This window comes from Strigops habroptila, chromosome 4, assembly GCF_004027225.2.
Source record: "Strigops habroptila isolate Jane chromosome 4, bStrHab1.2.pri, whole genome shotgun sequence".
In the NCBI taxonomy this organism is placed as follows: Eukaryota; Metazoa; Chordata; class Aves; order Psittaciformes; family Psittacidae; genus Strigops; species Strigops habroptila.
Genome location: NC_046358.1, coordinates 51,663,610 through 51,690,665, shown reverse-complemented (window position 1 = coordinate 51,690,665; position 27,056 = coordinate 51,663,610). Strand labels below are relative to the sequence as shown.

General features: G+C 38.6%; 1 protein-coding gene across 1 annotated transcript in view; it reads right to left on the bottom strand.

Moving 5' to 3' along the window:
* KCNQ1 (potassium voltage-gated channel subfamily Q member 1) overlaps positions 1 to 27,056 on the bottom strand; it is a 350,628-nt gene that overhangs the window by 97,737 nt on the left and 225,835 nt on the right. Inside the window, exons 12-15 of the mRNA XM_030483351.1 lie at positions 14,224 to 14,299; positions 7,225 to 7,319; positions 6,550 to 6,596; positions 5,679 to 5,740 (exon numbers count right to left, since the gene is read on the bottom strand). Of these exons, the coding sequence (XP_030339211.1) occupies positions 5,679 to 5,740; positions 6,550 to 6,596; positions 7,225 to 7,319; positions 14,224 to 14,299 (280 nt within the window). The remainder of the gene's footprint in view (positions 1 to 5,678; positions 5,741 to 6,549; positions 6,597 to 7,224; positions 7,320 to 14,223; positions 14,300 to 27,056) is intronic.

Genomic DNA, 27,056 nt, shown 5'->3' with positions numbered 1-27,056 from the left:
ATTTCACATATCTTTTAAAATTTCCATCTGAACCCACAGTTTTTAGTTCTGTTTTTAGGTATCAGGAAGGCAAATCCTCACACACCTATTGCAGAAGCTGCCAGTATTAAATATCTGAACTGCCTAGTGCATGTTCAGCCTCCAAAGTGCTGAAGATTTCTGTGCCAGACGTTTTCCAAAGCCATCTCTTCCAATTGATGATTCATGGCTTTAACCATGCTTTCAAGCACCGGCCAGAACTTCAGATGGCTGTTTGTCACTCTTTTATCCTGAGTTTTTCAGCATCATTATTCAATTAAAAATAAAGCCAAAATGTTTCTGTCCATTGCGTACGGATGTGCAAGAAGGCTATCGTAGTCAAGGCCTTTTTGAAGTTTGTACTAATTGTTATGTTACACCAGGAAGCACAGTAACTGTCCCCACAGGCAACAGAATGCCATTAACATGGGCAAAAAAAAAAGCAAACCACCCAAAACCACCAAGGTTTGATCCTATGTTAGATGCTGCAGATATTCACATAAAATTGGAAGACTGGCCACACACGAAGAATTCTTTTAGGTGAACAAGCTGTCAGCATGAAGTCTTGTATTTGAGAACCCAGGAAGAAGTAGATGAGATAATACTTTTCTAAGTAAATGCTGAACTACCTAATGTATGCTCTTAGGATTGTAAAGATTGAGTGTCCAATAACGAGACACATATATGTACGGATCTATATTTCCATTTATGACAGAAATGCTGTCATGGAAGTAACACGTCTGTGTTACTGAGCAAAACTGTATCGTAACAACTAAAAGAAAAAATCCTCTCAAAGGCATAAAACTTTGATAAAGCTTAATTCTTCTATGTACCCTGAAGTGAAGCTGAAATGTTGGCTCATCGGGGCTACCTTATGTTTTGATTAAAAGGCCTGCTTCACAGCTTGCCAGGTCAAAGGCTTTTAATGGGTTCTGGAGCATATCATAAACCTTTCTGCGTTGGATGGGCTGGGAGTTCATTATTAGAAATGGCATGATTACAATTTACCTCGTGTTACAATAAAACAGCAAATTTATTAACATTACAGTGAAATTACTCTGCAATATATCTCAAGTTCATATAGTTTTGAGCAAATCAACAAGAGAAATAAATTAGATTTGAAACCTTTTGCAATGGGGAACTATTAGTTGATTAGAAAGCAAGAGCAGGAAAGAGCAAGAGTAAAATCAGAAACTGGACCTAGACTTATCAGTGGTCATTCTGCACATCTGGGCTGTGTTTAGCAGGGTTCCAGTCAAACTGGTTTCTAATACATGTATGAATAGAATCAGTGCTCTGGTGAAACAATTACAGCAAATTATTTAGCCAGAAGAAAATGTCATACCACATATATAAATGTTGTAACATACCAGTCTTCACCACTTTTTGAAAGCCACCTCAAATAAAGCCTTGTACTCATTGCTCTTTTAAAGTTCCATACTCAGCGCTCACAGTAAAAAATGTATCGGTTTTACTGAACATTTGATCTATACGTTTAACAACCAAGGACATTGCAGACGGAAGGCAGAAAACCAAATCACCACAATCAGAACTCAAAAGAACTGTGCAAAGAAGGTAACTCCTTTCGGTTTTCCTTTCCAAGATCAGTTCAGATTTCCAGCAGGCAACTCAAACAGCACACTAGCATCTATTTTAGGATAGATGCTTTCACATGATAGATTGTTTTTTAATTGGTTTTAAAAGTGGTGCTATCTGCTTTTAAAGTACATCTGAAAAAGTGCAATGATTCTCTGTTCAGTGCACTGCTGCATATTTGAAGTTCTGCATGTTGTTCTTTATGTTAGTACTCATCAGAATACAAGGGTACATGTTTTCAGCTAATAAGCATGCAAAGCGTGCACGTGCTTGGAAAGAATATTGTCTTGCAAAATTGTTGGATTCACATTAAAAGGTGTCACATATCTCACTACTACATACCTTCTCAATTTAAGTCTCTACAACTTAAAATTTAGCAGTAGATAGCATTACTTCTAATGTTCTATATAACTGAAAAAGACCATGATAAGATTTTAGCTGTGACCTTGGCAATACTGATCTTAATACTATACTGTCAGATATAGGAATAGTTCTGAGTATACAGAAGAGACACCCAGCAAATTCCTTTGGATTGCTATAACTATTCTTAAAAGGTGAATTTTAAAGTGTCCAAATCATTGCAGAAGATTAAGTCCTATTTTCAAAATTATTTAACAGAGAATAGAGCACAATGTCTATTGCTCAGAATGCTTTTCAAAATCATTTTGTAAATCTGGGTTCTGTTATTCTACTCTGGGAGGTCCACAGGCAAGACCTACTGACATCTGGGGCAGTCTGGTATGTAGGCACCAAAGCCTGTCCAGGGACCGCCAATTTTAGCCCTTGCTGTATATTCTAGATGATTTTGTGCAGTGCCCATATTTAAGACTTAATTACCTTAGGGCAGCCAAGCAACAAGCCCAGATGATTACCTGAAAAGTGCAAGCTGAGCCTGTTATACCTAAATTAATGGTCAGCAAAAGGTCAAAAAAAGAACAGATTAATTTACTCTAAAAAGTTAGAATTACAGTCATTTATAGCTAGGCTAAAATTAAGGCAGTGAAAAGAAAAGAGGAGATGTAGCACACAGAAGTTCTTGAGTGTGCTGTGGTCATGTTCCTGGATCAAGCTGCTGGGCACACCCAGAATTAAACCATTGGCATGCAGTGCTCTCTGCGTGAGGATTAACAGTGCTGCGTACACACAGCTGTGCCTACCATGGGAAAACCGATTTTGATTTTGGTCACAAGCCAGCAGCGGCCAGGTTTCTTGAGGGTAGGCTGAGTGTTTCAGGATAAAAAGAGAGAAGGCTGGTCACCACAAATAAATTGATTTGCTGGTGTAATCCTGCTCAGCAACATTCTCTGGGGGACTGGATCGGCGTATCTACATGCACACACTTGGACCATTGCTACGTTGCGGGGTTTATGAGTTCAGCCTGGGCACTCTATTACTGCAGTTACATGCCTCCTAGACTAAAGCTGGCTGGTGTCCTGACAGAGTGGGGTGTGGGCACAGCGGGTGCTGCAACTGTCTGCACTCAGCCATGGCAGTATACCTTTAGAAGAACTGAGCATTTGCTATCCTCAGCTTCATAAGCAACGGAGAACAAGGGCAAAGTCAAAATACACTGTGATTACATGTTGGATTGCGATTTCTTTTAACAAAGGCCTGTTAGGTAGTGCAGCTTCTAGTTACATGTACAAAACCACCTTTTCATCTGCTTGCCCAAATTACAAAAATCCACAGGAAGGACTCTGCAGGAATGTTCCTGCAAGTGTGATTCATCCCGCTGGGTTTTGCATATTAGGAAACAATCTTTAGCTACATTATCACAAACTGTATATATTACAAGGTCAAAGTTTCACTCAGTACACAAGATGAACAGACTCTAAGATGTACACAAGTCTGCAGACATCTACTCTGAGACGAGGACTCTCTCCCTCAAACGAACATGCTCCTAAATTTAAAAGAAGAAACCGCCTTTTTTTTTTGTCTGTTTTGTTTTTTCTGGTTTTAATATTTGGAAAATCAGATTTGTGCCATAAACTGTCATAGTTCCTGCCAATACTGCCATACTGCTCTAAGCATTTTATTTTAAAATGCTCCTTTGACGTGCCATCCCCTCTGTACTGCCAGCCATACATATGCCTCTAGAGCATTTGCTTGTGCTACACGTACAAGCTTTGCAAGAGTGACATAATGTCCCAGAAATATGATTAAATACTTTTGAAAACAGAATTATGTATGTTGAAAGCATACCGTGTACCATGTACTTTATGAGAAAGAGAAGTCCAGTCTCTGACAGCAAAAAATACCAAAAAACTATGTTTGGCCACCTTCTGCAGCTGCAGCAAAAACACAGTTTCAGCATTGCCAGTGTGTTGTCATGTATACCACTGTTTGCCGAGTCCAACTGAAATTCTCTATTTTTAGCCTTTCAGCTACTTTCAGATAAAATTCCTGCAGATAGGACTAGTTGCACAGGGCAGATAACATACAACTCTGAAACCACAGATGACCTCATGCAACTGCAAAGAAAGAAGGATCTGTTTCTTAAAGCAAGGTTAAAATTTAACCCAGCTATACTAAAATTAAACAGAGAGTGTTTTACAGTCCCATTACAAGACATAAAACAACAGTCACTAGAAATTCATGGTGTACTTATTTGTAAGGATGTAAAAAGAGTAATTAATAACCCCAAACCAGCTTATCTCTGAGCCAGAACAACACCAAGGCTTTCCCAGGCTCGTTGGAGATTTTGCAAATAGCACTGAGAAGCTATTTTAGCTGTCATTCGAGAATTATTTGTCCAAACTGAAAAGTCATTGTCACAAGTCACAAGACATTTTCTAGTGTTCCACACTTTTAGTTGACATTACGGAGAAAAAATAAATAAATGTAATCCAAACTTTCTTGAAAAGCCTTCCATGTGTAAGAACACTTGCCAGCCACAGATCCAAGAGAGCACTGCACAGTGATTCTTCTTCTTGCAAAATGCACTATACCTGCGTATCTTCTACATCACCTTTCTTGTGTGTCACACTATACACCAAGAAGCATCTGTTCCCTTTAAAATGCCATTTATTTCCAAGCGACTGAAGTACAATTCTGAGTATTATCATTTAAATTTCTCTGAAGTACTTAGGGAGAAATATGTAAGGAATGGATATGTCACAAGTGAATCAATACTGCTCAGGGTGCTCAGTTTGCATTCTTTGGGATGTGCTGCTCACACCTCTTTTGGTTTGCAGAATATTTGCTGGATATTTCTTCAGAACAAATGCGTTATGAGGTTATCACATACTTCCAGTTGTGGAAGAAACACTCTGAAAGCCCTTTTCCTTAAGAAAAATTTGCACTCCTTAACAGCTTGGGTTCATGAGTGACATAATCCTAAGGTAAAGAAATTCTTTCACTCCCTTACCAAATCACTGTAAGAGATCAGTAAAGGATTCAAACAATTTCTCTTAACTCTTCTGTTCTTTCCCTATTACCAACATAGGCAAACCTATATTTTTTAACAGTAACATAGACTCTACCTGTGATCTAATTTTTCAAGCACAGACAGCATTGAAATAAAGGGTTACGAGGCACTTAACTGTTAATTTGAGATTATAGAACAAGTCTGATTTTTTTTCTGGCTTCACGTCACTTGAAAGGAGAAACTCCATTTGTCATAAGGAATGAAAACCAGGATAGAACAAGGTTTGCTATCGCTCTCTCCAATGAATTGTAGGTGGACTTGTATAAACAACAGAGAAACGATCAAAGGGAAATCTTAGGGACCATAATATACTGAGGCATTAAAGGAACAGAGCCTTTTATCTATTGTGGAGGAAGGAAGCAGAGCAATGAGACATGTGTAATATATACAATTAAAAATAAAAAACCCAAGCAAGTCCCAAAAGAGACCAAAATCAATTGAAGTCTGGGTTTTTTTTCCTTATTCTGCTAAAATTACAAGAAAGAACCAAAAATACAATCTGCCACAAAAATATGCTCCGTCACCTAAAAGCTAGACATTCAACTCTATTTTAAGCTGAATTTTTCCCCACATCCTATGAAACAAGCACTGTTCACAGACCATGTACTCATTCACTGCCAGTCTAACTGAGGTTTACCTTGTCCTCCACTCTGTTCAGCCTGGCACCAATCGTGTTATTCCCTCGATCCTTGCTTTTTTCTGTGGAACAAGAAACATTTTCAAATTAATATATGGTGGTATAACAAAATAACACCAAGTCATAACAGGGTGTGTTTAACTAGCCCACCAACACAGTGTAACTGAACACCTTTACCAGTCTGATAACTCTATTCCTTAAAAGCAGCTTTTTGTTTCTTTTTACAGCATTTGCCCAAGCCATGGCTTCTAATAGCCCTTCAGTTTCGGGTACTTTCAACCTTAGTTTTAGGCTCTAATCTAGGAGAACAAAACTGTTCCCAATCTAGTTAATGTTTTAATTGCCATTTAAAAACAATCTGCCACTACGCGAAAAACTCTAGAGCAAAGTTGAACAATGCATTTGGTAACATTTTGTCTTTTTTTCCCCCCTGTAAACTACACAGAAACATGAGTTTGAAGACATTAAACGAGCGTTTTCATTAGACAGACTTGTTGCAAACAAACTTAGTACTCTGTGCTCCCTTCAAAGCTACCAAAGCACTATGTGAATATTACTGATTTCATAAGAACTCTGTAGTCATAACAGAGCATTTAATCGAAAATATGGCAAGCCTCAGAGAGATTAGAGCAAACGTTCTGAAAAGTGCAGTGAAAGCAGAAAGCGCACTTTAAAAAGTATCTAAATAAGAACAAGCCCGTTTTAAAGGTGTTGGTGACTAAATACTGTTGTGGATGCTTAAGCTTCAGACCACAACTGGTTGGCACTGTTTAAAAATTTGGCAACAAAATAAAAAGTATTTTAACAAGTATTGTCTATTGATCATATCTTAACCAGACTAACTTTAGACACATCCTTCATATTAACGTACCTGACACAGATATAAAAAGAGATGGCTTCCCTATGGATTGGTCCAACCTATAAACCAAAAAGAATCATTTTAGTTTTTATCAGCCTGAACCAGCATCTTCACTTTCTCTAGCTCTTCATGAGCAAGCAACATGAAGTTCAAGTTTGTACTGTAAGTGAAGGAGTTGTTTTGGGCTAAGTATAGTTTGAAATTATAAAAATAATAATAACAAAATGGGGTTAGACTTAGATTGGTCTTTAGCTTTTTTTAGCATCCCATTGCTTTTCCACACAAACAGCACTGCTTCCTCTTTTCCTTGTTCTTCTGCAGCTTACTTGTTGCATTTGCCATCTCTTAGTTTGCTCTTAAGTGCAATTCTACTAGAGCATGCGACAGTATTTCACTCTGTACATATAGTACAGACCCTAGCATATAGGGATTGCAGTGTGCAGTCAAAGCTAGCAGGGACTGAGGCAATACATGTAAATATAATGAAACCTGGAAGTCCCAATAATCAGATGTTTAAGCTCTTTCCTGTGTGAAAACTTCACTTGAATTCCATAACTTTGCAGAGTCCTACCAATATGGCACCGGTAACCCTGTCAGTTTTTGATCCCCAGCCCCAATCACTGACCTATTTACAAACATCCTTTTGCTGGTCTTTATGGGTACAGACTTTGCACTTCATGGACATACCTCCTCTGTAATTCCTTGATTCGCACCATCAGGTTGAGGTGACCCTGAGAATACTGCTCAATAACATCTCGGACATCATAGGGCTTTCTAGCTTGCTGTAAAATAAAAACCAAAACACATGCCCTTAAGCCACAAGGATGTAGGAACAGTCTATGGTAACACAGATCTTTTTTTTCCAAGAGTAAACAGTAAGTTCTTTTAACCCTTTTAACACTGTGTAAACATCCAAAATATTTTTATTGTTGCCATGACTATACATTTTTGTGGGATAATTATGACAGTTCTGATTTCATCCACCTTTTGGTAACTGCAGATCTATGTGCCTTTCAAGATTATCCACTGAACTTGAGGCCAAAGAAGTATAGCTGGCACTTTGCTCAGAAGTTTGTGGTCACTCTAGTTTCTTCTGAAATATGGTTCATACTCCTTGAGCACCGAACAGTAAAGAGGCCTTTCACAAATGCAAGCCCTTATTCTCAGTCAGCAGCAAGACAGCTGGAGTTATCAGTTCAGCTCTTGCCATGGGAAGGTTAAAGGCAGAGTCCGGGCTGAAGGCGCAGGACTGATTTCCTCTTCCAGAAAGACTGACTGGGCTTTCAGATCTAGTGGGAAATACTGTGAAAATAGTGGAGCAAAGAATGACCAGGGAGAAAGCCCTGTGTCTGTAATTTGCATTTCACACATGGGAAAGCCTTAATCTGACCTATTACTAATAAAACCACTTTTGTGTAGTATTAAAGAGAAAGACCATAATTTTAACTAAGAAACACCAAAACTAACTGCAAAGCAAGTGAAGTGCAGTGACAAATTAAAAATATCTTAATTCTACATCTAGAAACTAGAGTCCAGTCAATGCCAGTGCTACATATAAGAAGCTGCAATGAGGCTCTAACACTACACAGGAGAGAGGAATGGGGTGTAAATCTCACACATAAGACTGAAAAGTAACACTTGAACTTATGAATTAGTAGAAACCTTTTTCTTAAATATCCTAATCAAATCTGTCAAACAATACAGACACAATAAATGACATGCCAGCTCGTTGAGGGAGGTGATTTCCCTTCCCTACTCCACTCTGGTGAGACCCCACCTGGACTACTGTGATTAGCTTTGGGGTCCTCAGCACAGGAAAGACATGGATCTGCCGGAGTGGGTCCAGAGGAGGGCCAGAAAATATGATCAGAGGGCTGAAGCATCTCTCCTATAAGGAAAGGTGAGAGATCTGGGCTTGTTCTGCCTGGAGAAGAGAAAACTCTAGGGAGACCATATTGTGGCCTTTCCGTACTTAAAGGGGGCTTATAAGAAACATGGGAAGAGACTTTTTAGTAAGGCCTGTTGTAATAGGACAAGGGATAATGGTATTAAACTAAAAGAGGGGAGATTCAGACCTCATATAAGGAAGACTTTTTTTTACAATGAGGGTAGTGAAACACTCAAACAGGTTGCCCAGAGAAGTGACAGATGCCCCATCCCTGAAAACATTCAAGGTCAGGCTGGACAGGGCTCTGAGCAACCTGCTCTAGTTGAAGATGTCCCTGGTCATTGCTAGGGCGTTGGACCAGATGACCTTTAAAGGTCCCTTCCAACACAAACCATTCTATAATTCTATATTTCTCATTCATTATGCTGTCTATAGATACCTTGCATATAATTTTCAAGGTTTGGTAGAAACCTTGGTAGCACTGAGTTACAACTTTTCCTTTCTAGCATCTTTGGAGAACAAGGAAAAGAGTTTATGGTGGTTGCTTCTAACATAGCCTCTTTGAGGACTCAAATATTTTGTCACCTATACATCAAAAGCAGGAGATGTCTCTGCACTGCTTAACTTTATTTCACATGCTCCAGGTTTTCCTTAATTCCATGCCAGAAATACCTCCTTTTCAAGCAAAAGGAAAGAAAGATACAATATAAAAACGAGGCTGTGGCTCCTTCATGCAGTCCCCTGCACCTGTCTGGGAGATAGCTCCCACATTTTAGGTATTATTACTTTAATAACATTGCTTCATCAAACAAATTGTATTTCAGCCTGCCAGATTCCCCATAGCTGACAGCAAACCTTGGGTGATTGTGAGATACTTTCTACTGGAAGGCTAAACAGGAATGGGAATCACTTTAACTTAACCAAAGAGCACACAGAATTCCCAAGAATCCTGGCTGCTTACACAGATATAAATCATAACTAACAACCACAAAGAAAGAAATACAGTTCAACGATGGCATAAGCCTGTAAGTCTTTCCATGGGCTAGTACTGTAAACATGATATTAAAAAAAAAAAAAAAAGAGAAAAAGAATTCTTGGATTATACTAAAAATAAGCATGAGAGAAATCTGCAAGATCAGCTTGAAAACTCCAGGTTCAGAACAGCTATTCAGTAAGAATAAAGACTCAGAGCTTTCTCCTGCTGTCCTTGTACTCCGATGGAGGTGTCTGACAGTAGAAAGATGTGCCTGCCTGTTTTTCATTTACTGGGCTGCTTTTGTCTCTTTAAAACAAGAACTAAAAAACTGGAGTAAATAGAATTTATGAATGAAGCTTCATTTCTGAGTAGGATAGGGTACTTAACAGGCAGTACTAATTATTCTGTAATTACTTCATAGTGAAATCTGATCCTTCAAGAAAAAATACTCCTGATGTTGACGACATGTTAATTTTTGTAAAAGGAAAAAAAAACCTGCAGCAGGTAACAGATGAGTATTGAAGAAAAAAAGTAGAAGCCAGCCCCTCAGCTTTCCTTAAAGTCTTCTCTTCTTTACTTTCATCCCTCTGCTAATTAACCAATACTCATGGAAAAAATCTTCTTAACTAAGTTAAAATTTTCCCTGACCATATGCAAAAGTTTGCAAAAAGCACAAAAGCCAGCACCAAATATCAAATGTGCACCATTGGCCATTGCTGTTCCCTAGTATCTGCATGCACAGGGAGGCAGACCCAGGAAAGGGAGAGGGGAATCTGTGCAAGGGGAATTTCTGGGAAATGTAACCAAGTAACAGTCAAATAAAATGGGTAGAACAACCTTTGAAGCACAGGACACTGAACTACATTGTTTGGTACAGCCCAGTGTGGAGATTAGAAAAAATTACACATACAATTCATGATTCATACCATGACAAATGAATTACATCAGATGATGAATTGTAAGACTCTAAATGCAAGATTTTCCAGTGAAATTGTAGCAAAACAGGCAACAGTTACTCATGTCATCAGTGGAACCGCAATCTGTATTTTTAGTTTGTGCTATGTGTAGAATATTTGCCATGGTGAAAAACATACCACAAGTTTATAACATATTTTAGAAGGAAACTGTTTTACTCAACAGGAAGAATTTACATGGAAAGAGGAAAAAAATATAAATTTCTAAATGACTATGGGAAATCAGATCAAATACCCGGTCTCTGGATCTGTGATGGATATCACAGTTATATCCATGTGCATAAGCCTTAAGACATTTAGAAACTTTCCTAATTGGAAGACAAAGGTTATTTATGCATGAATTCAGCTAGTGGAATTAACTGAGTATGGTGATTTTCTTTCTGAAATTCAGTTGTAAGGTTAGACTATGTCAAAGACATCTGATTTACAACTAGTATATGAAATTCATTTTTGGTAGGTGGGGTAAACAAAGCCTAGAAAACCATTAATTCCTAAGTACTGTTTTCCCTATAATCTACAGAACCCTTCCTGAACTGTGAGCCATTCACCTTAACCGATGCACAGGAATTGTGTTAACTACTGTAGAACATGATCTTTCCTACACAATTTGAAACAGTCCAACAGACTTTACAAGAGCATAAACACATCCATAAAAAAGGCATTAATGCTTTATAATATTATGCCTGGTTCTTAAGTGGGCACCATCATATGGACTATGTTCAAACCTGGACTTAAAAATAGAGCATAAATTTCTCCCGTTCTTTTAAAGATGGAACGATGCCCAAGTGATGTTTCACAAAGAATTGCTTTTCATGTTCTGTGAGATTTCTTTGTACCCCTGTTTAGCTTCTCTTTATTTATTTTATTTATTTATTTTTTAAACAGGAAGGCTCTGCTTTCTAACTGATTTTTGTCCTTGTGGTGCCATCATCCCCTATTATTAATTGAGCTCCAAAGTGTATTTAGGCAAATTTAGGCATACAGGTGTATCCTGCAAATAGCTTGTATAGTTTAAGAACCATGCTGGGTTCATGCTGGGATCTATTTTGCAAAACTTTCCTCTTCCTCCCCTTCTTCCTATGCTTCCCCTTCCCAAAAGCTTCAGAGGCATCTCTAAAAAATACTCCTTTTAATTGCTGGCCTTGCTTAGTGTTCCAGCTAATTTTAAGCATGAGTAGTCCAATGGAATTCAGCTGAATTTCCCTCCTCCGCTTTCCCCCTCAATAGTTGTAGAAAAGAAAAAAAACCAAACCAAAACTGAATTTTCTTTTAGGAAGATACATTTTACATAAACACAAAAAGATTAGAAGGCAAACATCTACCAGAAAACAGCTATGCAGACCTCTTCAGTGCTGAAAGATGCATTTAAAAATGCATTTTCTGCTTTACCTTAATTTCAGATAGTGCATTGGACTGGTTATTAGAAACTGTATAGTCATTACTTGGTACATGTTTAAACATTTTAATTTCTTATAACTACTTTATGTGCATACAATAGAACAAAGCAGATTTACAACATACTTTTGAGGAAAGAATAATGAGAGTGGTTATCTCTTAATTACAGGAGAAATTTTCAAAAGCACCTTGTGGCTTGAATTTCAAGGTGACTTTGTGCATTAAGTTACTTAGATGCTTTTGAAAACTGTGCCTTTGGTGCTCTCCAAATTTTTTAAACTCGGTCATAACCCTGAATTCAGAAATTATGGAGAAGTATCATATATCTCCCATATGTTCCCACTGGGAGATTCTGCTTCTGACAGAAACAGCAGCATATCACTTGTGTGCAGGAGTGACGCGAGATACATTCCATTTCAACCTATCTGGCATTTTTAGTTCTTTACTAACTGCTAATATTGATAGCTCAGGAAGAAGAAAGACTACTAAAGAAGGATGAGAGACAACTTTGTTGAGGGATTTTGCAGATGGCCAGGACCAGGTCTTTTGCAGATGTGAGAGTGAGAGTACAACTGAGAAGCCAGATTAGCAACTGGGATACTGAGTACAAACGAGTTTAAAGTATGAACTGAATAGTTCTATTCTATTCAGTCAAATGCTTTTTCAGCTTCTATCAAATCATCTGCCGCAGGGGAGTTCCGTTTATTTGCCAGGTGGATAATGTTGCACACAGTGTTGAGGCATTTTCAGAATCTGGTTTTGACAAATACGACTTGGGAGGTAAATATATAACGTGTAGATTTCTTGTCTCTAAGCAGTTTAGTTAATACCATGGCAAATATTTTATGATCTAAATTTATGAGAGGAATAATTCAGTAATTACCATGGAGCAAAGGATCACAGTCACATCTTAGAATGAGAATAAATTAAAGTTTAATGGAACTGGCCACATTTAGGCAGTTTTTCACTGAACAGCAGTGGACACATCACTGGAACAGGCCACGTCCCTTGACAAGTTACAAGTGCTGGCCAGCAAGTGTTAAGGAGCTTCTCAACAAAACAACTATAATAATTATTTTCAAGTAGTCCAGACATTGTGCCTTTCTTAATTTTACTTTAATAAAAATCACAGGTGAAATGGGCTAGCAGAAACTTTCTGAAAGTTCTCTTTCCAAGAAAAATCTGGACATGGGAGATTTCAGCTTAAATGCTGATAGTCTGGATACACTATACATGACTGAAACAAATTCTGAAAAGCTCAGGCAACGTCAGCTATTATTTAGCTCACGAATTTTAATAAAAATAAAAAGATTCAGATTAGAAAATTGCTAAAGGATTCAGGCAGCCCTTCTAAATTTCAATGAAGAAGTCAGAATCATGGTTTTGAAGTAGCAGCAAGCATAGCCTTAAAGAAACAATGATGTTTTTGACTGTTAGGCATCATTATCTTTTTGATTCTAAAACTGCTCCCTTCAAATTGGGTAGGAAAAAGGACACCCTCCCTTTTTTTGGGGTCTAGATTAAGGGTAGAAAGCTTTTTAGTCTATTGTAAGCAGTAGTGGTGAGGTCATATCTGAAAAAGGATGTGTGCAGTTAAGCCCCTTTCTTTCTTTGCATTTTTTAGTTGTGAAGCTCTCCAGAGATTGCCCCTTATTAATTAATTTTAAGTAAAGTAATATATTTCTTACATATATATATTCACCTGGTTTAAATCAAGCTGAAGGCTGTTGACACGTGTTTTTACTGGATTAATGAAATTGATTTAGAAACCACATTCTTCGAAAGTTTGCAGCCAGAATTTTTTATTGAGACCAGGCAACAAGGTTAATTAACTACTGTTAAATGCTTACGGTATTGCAATATTACAGCAAGTGAAGTGGTGCACAGGAAACGTCTGACAGTGAGGGCTAGAGGAGTAAAGAGAGCCAATATCTCACAAACTGGGAAGGAGCTCTCCTACCTATGCGGAGGGAGGAAGGGAAAAGGAAGGAGAAACCTTCCAATACACTAACAAATTTCCACGCTGGTTTCTTATCACGACTTCATTATCATTGAGTAAGAGACAGAAACAAGGCTGAAGTAGTATTTTAATCTCTAATCCCACTGACTCGGCATGACAGTAACACACAGCTCAGAATTAATGGAGACATATGAGAATGTTTGCACTGGGAGAAAGAGACTGCGATAACAGAGGGTTAAGGGTCAAGTCCATTAGCAGAAAATAACATTTTAATTCAGACTGCATTTCAGGAGTTTAGCCTATTTCCAGTGCATCCACAGTTGACTAACCTGCTGCTAAACAACCACCCTATTGAAGGAGGGAGAGAATAGTGGGTGTAGTTCACCATTACTGAAATGAATTGTGTTAGTCTCTCTTAAGTTTCTGAAAGCAGCAATGAATCAGGAGAATAAAAGGGTTTATTTAGAAAAGGAGCTTTCTATTCACAACTCACCTGAAACTTTTTCTTTGCCACAAAATACTGCATCCTACGAATCACCTTAATTGCAGCGCGGTGGTGTTCTCGCAGCCTGTGGGAAAAACGAGAAAGGTGAGTAGGGTGAAAGAGCATCTCCATCCAGACAATAACAGTCTGCAGGAAATGCTTCACTAACACGTGAATGTGTAATGTAAGTAGTTGCGATTCAGCCTGGGAGCACAACACACTATTATGTTGACTTTCCCCACCTTTCAAGTAGGCTATAAAAATCCAGGATTTTATCTGACCTATGCTAGGTTTGCATACATTTCACAGTAAAAAGAGGTGTCCACATAACCTCCACCTATGTCTATGCAAACCTCCACCCATCTTTCCCAGTTTCACTTCCACAAAAAAACACCAAACCCAAAGCTATCAATTTTCTGCATATTCAGCCATGCACAGCTTTTATACGCAGTCACTTTAGAAATTCAGTTTTTGGGGGTTTTATGGGTGCTTCCTGCCTTCTCCCCTCCCCCCACCTTGAGTCCTGTACAATATATTTATTCACTTACATGAATTTTTTAAAACCTATTTTAAAAGAACATTTTAAAGATTTTTGAGTCATTGACTCCTAAGCAACCCAAATGATCTTGTGGTAGCTGGATGCAACATCTACATACGCATGTATCCCAAAACCGAACTGTAAGTGTATATAAAGACAAAATAATCTGAAAGGTCTTTAAACAAATATATTTCCCCTTCATGCACATGCACATGAACTGAAAACACAATTAAAAATTAATAATTTGTTCTTTGTACTTTAAAGTAACAGATTTTCATAGTATCTGACATTCTTTAAACATTCATTAAGAGCAACAAATACAATCTTTTCAAAGCTTGCAAAATTATATGTTTTCCTTAACATTAAAAAAGCAAATCAAATGTTTAAGCTGTGCCAATGACTTATTCTACTTGTTCATTCTATTACTCTTATCAAAACATGACATTATTGCACAATCTTTATTTCCTTTTTAAATGCACAAACATCTAGTATTTCCAACTGTCATCCCAAATTTTTAGTGATGGCTTTGGGGAAGCAGCAGTAAAAGCAGAGTTAGATATTCCAGATGTTTCATCTTTAACAAATTCTTATTAGCAATACTAATAGACCAGCAACTTGAGATGTCACCAGGTAGTGCTTTCTGTCTATACTGAACCTGACAACCATTACACTCATTATGGGATAGAAAAGACATATTTAAGTTCTGTACAGGATTGTGTCTTTGGTATGATATAGCACGATATCACCCAAACCTCTTCAGCTAAATATAACCTGGAATTTTGGTGAGTATTTGCGCATCTCCTCAGGACAAATTTCCCCAGCAAACAGAAGTTCTGCCTGTGGACGTCTGTCCTCTGAATGGTATGACAAATTCAGCTGGGGCATTCGTTTTTTTTAAACTCACACTTTTTACTGGGAAAATAGCTTTCCGCAAAGCCAAACGCAGAACCAAAAAAAGCTCTCATTTTCCACTTGCAGATATTGTCTCTCAGGTGATTTCTTTCTGTCACAGAAATTGTTCAGATTTAGCAGTGATAGAAAAGATTACTTTGTCTGGATACAGCATAAAATATGGTTGCTGTTCAAACTACTAACATACAGCTTTTCACCACAGGTCTACGGATCACTAAGACTGTGAGCGCATTTATATAAAGTGACTTTACCTCAATAACTATGTACCGATCCGTGAATCTGCAGTTGGATCTGTACAGGAGGCCCTTCCCTCTTAACGCCTTACTGAGGTGTCTCAGAGAGAGACTCTGTAGATCCCTGCTCCTGCAGATCTGACTGCAGCACCATGGTTCATGTTATAAAAATGAAAATCCATTCCTCCTAACTGGGATCACTGCCTGTTTGGATTGAGTCGTGGTGAACGGAGTTAGCTTAATGTTAATTCATGGTGTCTCTGTTCCGTGAGGCCTTGCTGCATCACTCTGCTGCTAGGGACGAGGAGGACTTCCCCAAAAAACAAAGGAAATAAAGTGTTTGCGGCTTTAAAGTTCTGCTTCACAGAGTTGGGAGCCCAAAAAGATAAACTACTTTATTTGATATTGAATATCTAAGATGTGAGATTTTAATTGTCATGCAGCTATACATCCTATACATAAACACACACAAAAACATCTTATGACAAATAGAAATAAATTTCAATTGCAATAAAACTGCTTGTAGTATTTTGGTTTGTGTTTCATTCCTTTAGAGTGTTCTTCACAGTCCATTATTTCTGAGTAAAATATTTTATTTTGGGACAGCTAGTAAAGCACACCAAATCCCTCATTCTCTATCTAGATGACAAGTCTCATCTATAAGAAAGCTGGATAATGAAAGTGATATTCATCATTCAGTGAAATAACAAAAGTATACCACCAAAATGATTTTCCAATGCAGCTATTTTACATCAGTCATTGCTCAGTGCTAACATGAATTTCCATGCCAAGAGGGAAAGTTAATATTCTCATTTTATTCCTTCCCGTTTCCAGCTCCAGTAGGAAACCTGACAGTAAGCTTGTTCCTGATTATGCTGTAAAATCTACTTCTGCACAACAGGCTGTCCTGATTCCCCAAGATTAAATGCTTCTGCGATGAGGGAAGGGAATAAAGGATTTAATTAGTAGCCAAGGTTATGATTCACGGTTGTTTGATCTCTTTTGCAAACTGGTAACAAATGCTTTAGTAAATTGAGAGCTTAACCATTAACTGGCGATATTTGTTTGTTCAGCCACTTGTGACATCTCTGAATTCTGGTTACAGAATGGCTGTCTGCAACCTCCGGGGACATATGGCATGCTTAGATGCCAGATAGCCACTCAATACATTACCGTCCTCACAGCAAGAGTTTCATGAATACTTTTTTTTAGAAGTGTGGCGGGAAATGAGATCATCTGAGAGTGCTTACAGACCGCAGCAGCACACCTTGGCTGTGCATGCAGCCCCACAGCGAGCAGGAGACGCCCTTCGGAGAAGTACTGCTCTGCAGAGCAAGTCTCTGATGGCAGTTGCCTCCCTCAGCCTCTGTGGAAGGAGTTTTTGGGGACTATGGGGATATTCTGGAGAGCCGCCTGCTTCAGTGTAGCTGTGGGAGCTATGCTCTCTGCAATTGAAGTGTCTCATTTTTACACATTTGGTTTTGCCTAATTTTGTAAGAAAGCTTCTTTGACAAGTGCATCAGCAACAGGGGCAGCAGACAAGGGGTTTGCCCTTTTGTTAACGAAGGTATTTTCCTCTACTGAGAGTTCATGGGGATTTGAGCCTCACTCTCACAGTACTGACTAATGTCATGACAACTTACATCTAAAGAGACTTGTCAATCACCATTTGAGTGATTCCGATAACCATCAGTATATTACTTTCAAAAATAAACTTAAGTACTTTGTATACCTGTAAAATCAAGCTAAAGATTACTGCTTTCAATACTGAACAACATCTCAGCCAGCACCTCTCCAAAGAAAAATTGCCAATAGCTTTCACTGGCTACCAGCAATTGTCTTTTTCAATATAAACAGACATCAATATCACCTTGAACACAGCACATACTATGTGAAACTTCCTGTGGACTTAAACTCACTTAAACTTAGGTCGCAAAGCCGCCAGTGAAGCCACAACATTGACATAACTCATAGGAATGATCCAGAAGGATATGACAACTCATCAACAACAGAGAACCATCCCAGTGCTAATAGGGTCAATAGATTCATACAAACCTGTATTATTTTTAGATATAAACCAGGTTTTCTTTATTTGTCACTGAAAAAGTAACTTGTTGTGGATGCAGGCACTCCTTAAAGTGTATGAAATAAGAATTAAAAAAACCCCTGGCAACAAAATACAATGGATTGAGCACCCACATTACAGAAGAAAGCCTGACAGAATAAAATTAGTAGAAGCCATGACTTTTTCCCGCTTCCTTTTGTTATTAGAATACTTAACCTACAAGAAGCCATTTGGAGAAAATCCGATCTCTTCATTAGTCCATCAGAAATTTGGACTGGAATTTCACACAATTTGGAAAACAAGCATGCTGAAGAACTGTTGGTAATTTTACACACATTCTCATTTGGTTGGAAAGTTGTTAAACATTTATAAATGCCCCACACTATTTTAACAGGTCCATTTGTATATTTATTTGCAATATTATTCATTTTTCACAACACAGCTAGGCAAAACCTCAATACATTTCCCAAGGTGTGGCTCATTCTTTGCACTTACTGACAGCCACAATCAATGTCACCAGCTTCAGCCAGCACCCACCTGACTCCTTCCTTCAAGGGGACCTGCAGGGCCACACCAGAAGAATGCTTTTTGGGACCAAGGCTAAGATTTTTGATTACAAAAAAATGTGGCTTTCCAAAAAAGGAAGTAAGCGGTTGCATGCTTTGGTTGTTTTTGTTTCAAGAAAAATAAAAACTTTTTTTTTTTTTTTAAATGAGGTTTTACAAGATTAATCCCTATTCTGAAAAACACACTTCTTTCATTCAAAAACAAGAAAGGAAAACCAATTACTAATTAGAGATATTTACTATCCTTAAATATCTAGTAATGCCATTAGAAGATTGTTCCCCTTTTCATTTCAGGAAGGTGTTCTACATATTGGTTTATTGTTAACAGAAATATTAAAGCAACAAGACAGAGGAAATGTGGTGCTAATTTCCTATTTATAACACTTGCTTTTTTGTTCATTTGTAGAACATTTTATTATCAGGACCATAAGGTCTGGCACAGACCTCCCAGCGTACATGGGCACTGATATTATCAGAGTTAAAAGGTCAACGCTGTCTATTCAGAATGAGTTCAACAAGAACGAAAACTTAGTAGAAGAGAGCAACAGATTTATATAATCTTTTACAAAATGCCCGTTTCTCAGTAAAGCTAACATTGATTTGAAGTCAAGCTGAGTTTTCAAACATATTTAAATTCTCTGCAGTCATCTTAAATTTCTGACTTAGGAGAGAGCTAAAGTATTAAGAAAGAAGGCTGATGTCAGTTGGCCTGAAGTTTTTGGCACTAACCATTATTTAGACATGAACTTTATCTTTAACACATCAGATTTTAATACTATGTTGTGCATGTTAACTGAAGTATTTTTTCCAGTCAGGCACTGAAAAGCATTCCTTGTCACAGGATCTCGTGGATGAGACTCAGAATAACTACATTAAGCCATTTCATTAGTGCATTTAACTCTAATGAAATCTTTCATCGTTAGTCCTCCAGGCACTTTTGGTATAGAATTTGCTGTGGCTCAAGGTTATTCTGTCATTCCCTGCTCATTAGAGTTGATGGGATTCTCTCCATACTGGGCAACATTTTAGATGCGGGTAAATTGGAAAAGATTAGGTTGCATTGCTGTGTTTTCTGTAATAGGAAATCATAGAATCATAGAATCAACTAGGTTGGAAAAGACTTTTAAGATCATCAAGTCCAACCATTACCTTGGACTGCCAAGTCCACCACGACACCATGTCACTGAGGGCCTTTACCTCTCAAAAATCTACACAATTTTTGAACACTTCCAGGGATGGTGACCCCACCACTGCCCTGGGCAGCCTGTTCCAACACCTGAGCACCCTCTCGGTGAAGAAATTTTTCCTAATATCCAATCTAAACCTCGCCTGGCGCAGCTTGAGGCCATTTCCTCTTCTCCCATCGCTTGCAACTTGGGAGAAGAGACTGACCCCACCTCACTGCAGCCTCCTTTCACGTAGTTGTAGAGAGTGATAACGTCCCCCCGAGCCTTCTCTTCTCCACACTAAACAACCCCAGTTCCCTCAGCCGTTCCTCATGAGACTTATTCTCCAGACCCTTCACCAGCTCCATTGCCCTTCTCTGGACCCGCTCCAGCACCTCCATGTCTCTCTTGCAGTGACGGTTCAGACCTGAACACGGGATTCGAGCTGCGGCCTCACCAGTGCTGAGTACAGGGGGACGATCACTGCCCTGGCCCTGCTGGCCACACTATTGCTGATAGAGGCCAGGATGCTGTTGGCCTTCTTGGCTGCCTGGGCATACGCTGGCTCATGTTCAGCGGCCGTCAGTCAGCACCCCCAGGTCCTTTTCTGCTGAGCAGCTTTCCAGCCACTCTTCCCCAAGCCTGCAGTGTTGCATGGGGTAGTTGTGGCCCAAATGCAGGACCTGGCACTTTGCCTTGTTGAACCTTCACTTTGCAAATGCTTGATCACTGTACCCAGGAATAAAATCAGTATCATTGATTATTCCAAATAACGTGTGCTACCCAGCTTTTCCTTTCATTTGTTGCTAGAGCTTGGCAACTGTTGTTTGCCATCATTATGATACATTCATATGGGGGATCTCAAAATATACCCTGGCCTGTAAATGATTCACAAAAACCATCTTAAGGACAAACCAGTAAAAGCTGCCCAGAAGTGTTAAAAAAGTATGATGACACCTGAAGGGCAAACCAGTTACTTCATAAAACTGAAATTTTATTCAATGGGCTTCAGCCAAGCTTAGTGTTTACATAAATGCTCCCATAACATTTTCAAGGTATGAATGTGTTTATTTTTACTGGTCAAACATTGTTTACTAGACCTCGCCCTCTGGACTCCCCACCCATTTGTGAAAGTAAAGTTAGAAACTAGTAACAAGACAAATGAATTCAGCCATCCTCCACAGTCCTCACCTCCAGGGTCTTCACAGGTTTAAATGCAATACGAATGCAAAACTAATAGATATACGTAGAACAAGAAGAATCACAAATAGCAGGTAAGCTAGATTTTTAAAACTTCTGTAAGTCTTAGCGGTCAAAGGCATTCTTGTAATTATTAGTAAACAATCTGGTTATGAAATATCCTTGTCTACCAAACTTTTACTCATGTTTGCAAATTGATCATGAACAGGTAAGTTTTTATCAAATGCGTTTGTTCATTTAAGCACCGAATAATTCAATATCAGCAGCAATGATTTCTATGAAGACATTTGAGTCATAATTTCTATAGAATAGTACGTTTTGAATGTTTAATTTTAAAAATACAAGCTGCTTTGACTTAAATGCATGCGTCTCATAATGTAATTTCTGTTCCCTACCTAGAGGTATGCAGGGCCTGACTTCCCATCAGAGTGTTAGTGACTATAAATTAAAAATTTGCTCTGTAGAAATACTCTGTCACAGTAATGTCAAATTCACTCTTTTGGTGAGCCCTTCAGCCAGTAAACATCTTGGTTATTATTTACTGAATGTGAACATAGTCCCAGGGGAGTTAGCTTAAACTGAATTAATATTTCAAAGCTCTCCTCCCCTCACTATGTAGTCTCACAACTACCTGTGGTTGGTCTTTTTTTATTTTAAAATATGTCATTTTAAATCCACAGTCATCTTTCAACAGATTTATGTTTTATTTTTATAGCAGCTTTCATGTCTCCATTCTCAAAAGTCACGGGCTTAACTCAGAAATCCTTTTGTGTACTTACAGCAATCCTCTTTTCCCTACAGGTAGCCTCATTTAGCTTGGTTTGTGGATTTTTAAGAGACGTGCAAAGAATAAGAAGTTTAAAAACTAACATTGCCTTTGGAGGATTTTGATGTTTTAGTATCTTCAGTTAATAATAAAAATAGCCTACTATAAGAAATGTTTTAAAAAAGAAAAAAAATCATATAGGTTTTTCATACTCATGCCACTGGAGCATGGTATGTAACTGGGGGGAGAAGCAGTTGGAAAGGTGCAGTCTCCTCATGGGCTGGTTAGCTCAGCAACCACAACTCAGAGCGTGATGTGATCTCCCCAGCTCTCAGCTCATCTCAGCAGAGATGTAACACTGGTGTACAGCTGGAGAAAGGCACACATGCCGCCTTCAGCACAGCACTGGGGCTTTTCTCCTGTTTTGGGAGCCTTCACGCAGTGATGGCAGCTGGTGGGAAACCTGATCAGCCACAGTTGGCAGGCCAGAAAGAATCCCAGGCTCTGCACTGGTGGCCTGGGAGAGATGTCCAAGGGGTGGTGGGGAAGCAGGAGGTGGGGGTTCATATGGAAATGGGAAAACAAGCTCAAGTGATTTGACTTGTTTCAGGCAATAAGAGCAATATGAGACTCAGGAAAATAGAGCAGATGAGTCTAGTCCTGTAAAATATATTATTGCCTTGATAAAGGCAATCTGAAATGAATATTTAAATGCAAGCCTGGAAAGGAAAGAACCATTGCTCTTCTGACTTTTAGCTAGCACAGATAAAAATAATAACTGCCATGTGGATCAGCAAGTGATGGGATGAAGTGCAGAAGTTTTTAGAAGCTGTTTTTCTGATAGGGAACACAAGTCTCACAAGGGGCTTGGCTTCATAACTCACCAAAGTACAAACTCTCTAATATCTATACTGCTGCACAACAACTATATTGCTGTAACTCAAAGTGGATCATTTTACAAGTATTTATGTGATACTGGGAGACTGGACACAGGGTAAGGAAGGTAAACACACCATTAAAAGCAAAGTTTTCAAGCATGCTGACTCTCTACTCCATTCCCAGTTGTCACTCTATTCCTCAGCATGTCCTGACAAACAAAACAAAAATCGGTTTTCAACATAAGAGGTTCCAGAATAGCGAAACAGCATAGGATTTTGGAGTGCAATGCTCAAATTTGTCCAACTTATCTTAGGGAAAATGTTCCAACACATAAGTATGTCTAGAACCATGACAAATTGCTGTAGCTAAAATAAAGGTCATGCGTACGTTTTCAGAACTAATGGTATGGTGGGGCAAACAGATGTAGCGTCAAGAGATTTCCTTTGTGATCTGCCCACAATGGTGCTAGCAAGGAACATAATCCCTACTATAAAAATTTGTGTTGAAATCAGGAAAGAGCATGAGATTTCCTGTATATCCTAAATTGCCTTTGCTGTATATTTTCACAATTCTGTTTTTCTTTTGTCTACCACAAGTGTATGAAGGGTTGCACAAAGGACATGGGGAAAAAAATAGGAAGACAAAATTGGCTTTGAAAGGGACTGAAATACACTGTAGAGAAAGCAGGAAAAATATATAAGCCAGTTCCCATTTTGTCAGAATTGTCTATTGTTCCCCAACTTTGGTGATATCATTAACAAATACCAAATGATATTGATACCCATATCAAATCACAGTGAACCTTTATTCAGCTCTTCACTCTCCACATCTTGTTGAGTCAGAAGGCAGTTGCTTTTTTACATGGTTTCAAGGCCAGGCAATTTGAAAGTAACTAGACACAAATGAGATCACAGATAAGTAAATAATAATGCATGGCACTGTCTTACAGACGTAGTCTGACACATTAAACTCCTTTTCTAAAGCAGTTGAAGACAGAACACAACAGAGCTGCAGTTCAGTGCACACAGAAAGCCATGGACATTGTTATTTTGCAGCATTTGATTAAGAGCAATCTTTTCAGATTAAAAAATTATTTTTTGTAGAGCTTTTAATTTATGGTTCCAAATTATATATAGAAATGCAGGGCTACAATCAGTGACACGAGGAAGAAATAACCATATTGCCTATGGTTACTTGCCTCTATTGTTGGCCTATTAAAATTGTAATAACTTTTGAATATTAAACTGGCTGATATTACACTACTTCGTTATGCTCAAGATGCTGTTACCACTACACAGTAGCTCTTTGTTGTATTCATTGTGGGGAGTTACAAGACCACTGCAAACACAAGGCTGAGTTTGGCTTCTCTCTTTGGCTTAAATTGCATTGTCCAGAATACATATCAGATACAACCTATACACAAAATATCTAATGTTAAGTATGCGATGAAAAAGCATATTGAGCATATGAAAAGCATTATGATCAACTTATTAAGAACCCTTAATTACTTGTTTCCACTCTACATAATACTTTGACCATGTTAATTTAATGTATGCTGTATCCTAGATCTTAATTAAGACCCATCATGTAATAGTACTAATAACATCCCATTTAACCTTTTGTTTTGAGACAACAGAAATAATCTTTTATTAGGTCAACTGCTGATACAGTTCATAAGGGATCCATGGAAGGTCAAACCAATATTGCATTGCTACTTATTTAACTTTACACAATGACTTCAGCCAGAACCTCCTTCAGTTTTTCCCTGCATCTCAGTAATATGTGTATTTTTAAATAGTGGTGAACAGAGACAAAAAAAAAAAAGTATTTTTTTTCTTTGTAAAACCAGTCATAGGCAAGATGTTAGATTCACTCACACATCCTCACAAGTTCAGGCTATTCTATTCTGGCAAAGTAGGTAAATTAAGAGAGTATCTCAGCTGTTCAACACAAATGAAAGTCATTACATAGTAGTGACTGACAAAATAAAGCAGCTCTCCTGTTGCAGAGACAGGAATTACAGCAGGAAAAAATATCTGAAAGGAAAAGGCCATGGACCTGAATAGCAATATTTACATGACCAGAATCAGTGATAATACTATTTCAGAAATCTTAACATTTTCTATGTTGTCTTCTACTACAGAGATGATCGGCAAGTTCTCCTGCCAGTTGATAATGACAAAGAAAAGATGGAAGTTGCTGCTGTGAAGCTGTCTCTAAGTACTATATGCTGAAATCATGCCATTTCAACACTTCCTCCCCCCACCCCAATCAATTGAAATACATGAGGCCAAATTCTGTGCTGATTTACACCATGACACACTAGGAAGGACTGGAAGCTGACGGACTGTTAGGTTACCATGGCTTCTGGCCTGCCATCTCTGTAAGGGCTCTGGATGTAACTTACACGGAATGATATAAGCGTCTGCTCACAGCTGCACTTCTTAAGGGGTGTATCCTCCAAAACTAAAATGATAAAAGACTATAAACATAAGGCTGTTGCCACAGTTTGTGTAAGCTGCAATGAAAAGCATGGCAAACCTTGAACAGATAGCATTAGGACAAGGAGATTTCACTTCCCACGTTGATGCCATCACTTCGGAAGAAAAAAGCAGTTACGAATGTAGTTCAAAACTGCAATTTTTGCAAATGGAAGCATTCTCAATGATTTGTTATTTTACAATGGTGGAGAAACACATGGGATTTCAACTTGTGGAGAACAGCCTTTTCCTATAAATCACAGAGCGTAATCTGAAACCTAGAAACAGCACAGGGGCTCACATTTATGGATTTAAAACAGATGAAGAGCAAGCATGCTCTTAACCCTTTCCCCATAATTTCTTTCCAGTACAAAATGAAAATGAAAATGAATATGCAAGTACTGAACAGAAATTACCTTGGTAAAAATCAAGATTAATACAATTCTGTAAACACCAAAACCTTCATCTCTCCAACTGGCTTCCCAAAGGACACAAGCCTAGAATTATCCCAAAGCAAAGCACTGTAAAACTGCTAAAGCATAATCCACTACTTGGACTGTTCTTTCATCAACTTTTATTTAAGCAGTTTATTTTGTTGAGATTAGGATCTCTCTTAGAGAGCAAGACCTGGCAAATACAGACATCTGATTTTGAATATCAGGCTATATTTCACTGGAAAAGAAGTAACGAGCAGCCTGTTGTCTCACCATACGGTTATAAACACCTTAATCAGGCAATAGAAGAACTAATACTAACACATTAACGATATTTTCTCTTTAGAAATAGGTAAGAGCACTAAAATGATAGAAAGAGCATTTATTTATTATCTTTTAAGATCCAAAACCATTTCTCTATCATTTTAGCCTCTCTTATGGATCATTGGACAAAAAACTCCCCAAACCCAGCATAGTTCAAACTTGAATCCTAAGATGCAGCTTTTTTTCTTTTTTCTTTCTTTTTTAATAAAACCAAAACCCCCACAGTATAAAAGAATGGATTGGAATATCAGCATTGCCAAGAGGCATTAGTCTATACTTGTCAGGGTCAGAGTTCCAGTACTTCCAGAAATTCTCTTAGATACGTGACACAAAGGTATGATTAAAACCAGAAATTGCTTGGACTGAAATAAAGTCTGATGGTACATCATGTTAAATTTCTACACCAATGTAATATTTTAGAGCAAACCCTAAACCAACCAACTCAGGACAGTTGAGAAGAGGAAAGATAATTTTAAGCTTACTGCAAGATCACTCATCTGCACACACAGTATTTGCTCATGGTAATCCAGTCTCTGTCCCTTTAATGGCTGCAGTTCAGTGAATCACAGAATCATAGAGTGGTTTGGGGTGGAAGAGGCCTTAGAGCTCATCTAGTTCCAACCCCCTGCATGGGCAGGTGTATCTTCCATTAGACCTGGTTGCTCAGAGCCCCGTCCAACCTGGCCTTGAACACTGCCAGGGATGGGGCAGCCACAACTTCTCTGGGCAACCTGTTCCAGTGCCTCACCACCCTCACATGAAAGAGCTTCTTCCTACTATCTAATACAAATCTACCCTCTTTCAGCTTAAAGCCGTTATCCCTTGCCCTGTCACTACACTCCTTTGTTAAACATCCCTCTCCAGCTTTCTTGTAGGCCCCCTTTAGGTTCTGGAAGGCTGCTCTAAGGTCTCCCCTGAGCCTTCTTCTCTTCTCCAGGCTGAACAACCCCAGCTCTCTCAGCCTGTCTTCACAGGAGAGGTGCTCCAGACCTCTGATCATCTTCGTGGCCCTCCTCTAGACTCATTTCAACAGATCCACATCCTTCTTGTACTGGGGGCCCCAGAGCTGAATGCAGTACTCCAGGTGGGGGCTCATGAGAGCAGAAGAGAGGGGGAGAATCATCTCTCTCAACCTGCTGGCCATGCTCTTTTTGATGCAGCCCAGGATATGGTTGGCTATCTGGGCTACAAGTGCACATTGCCATGTGATACTGAGCTTCTTGTCAACCAACAGCCCCAAGTGCTTAAGCGGCACTTTTGTCCATGTATCCTGATGAAA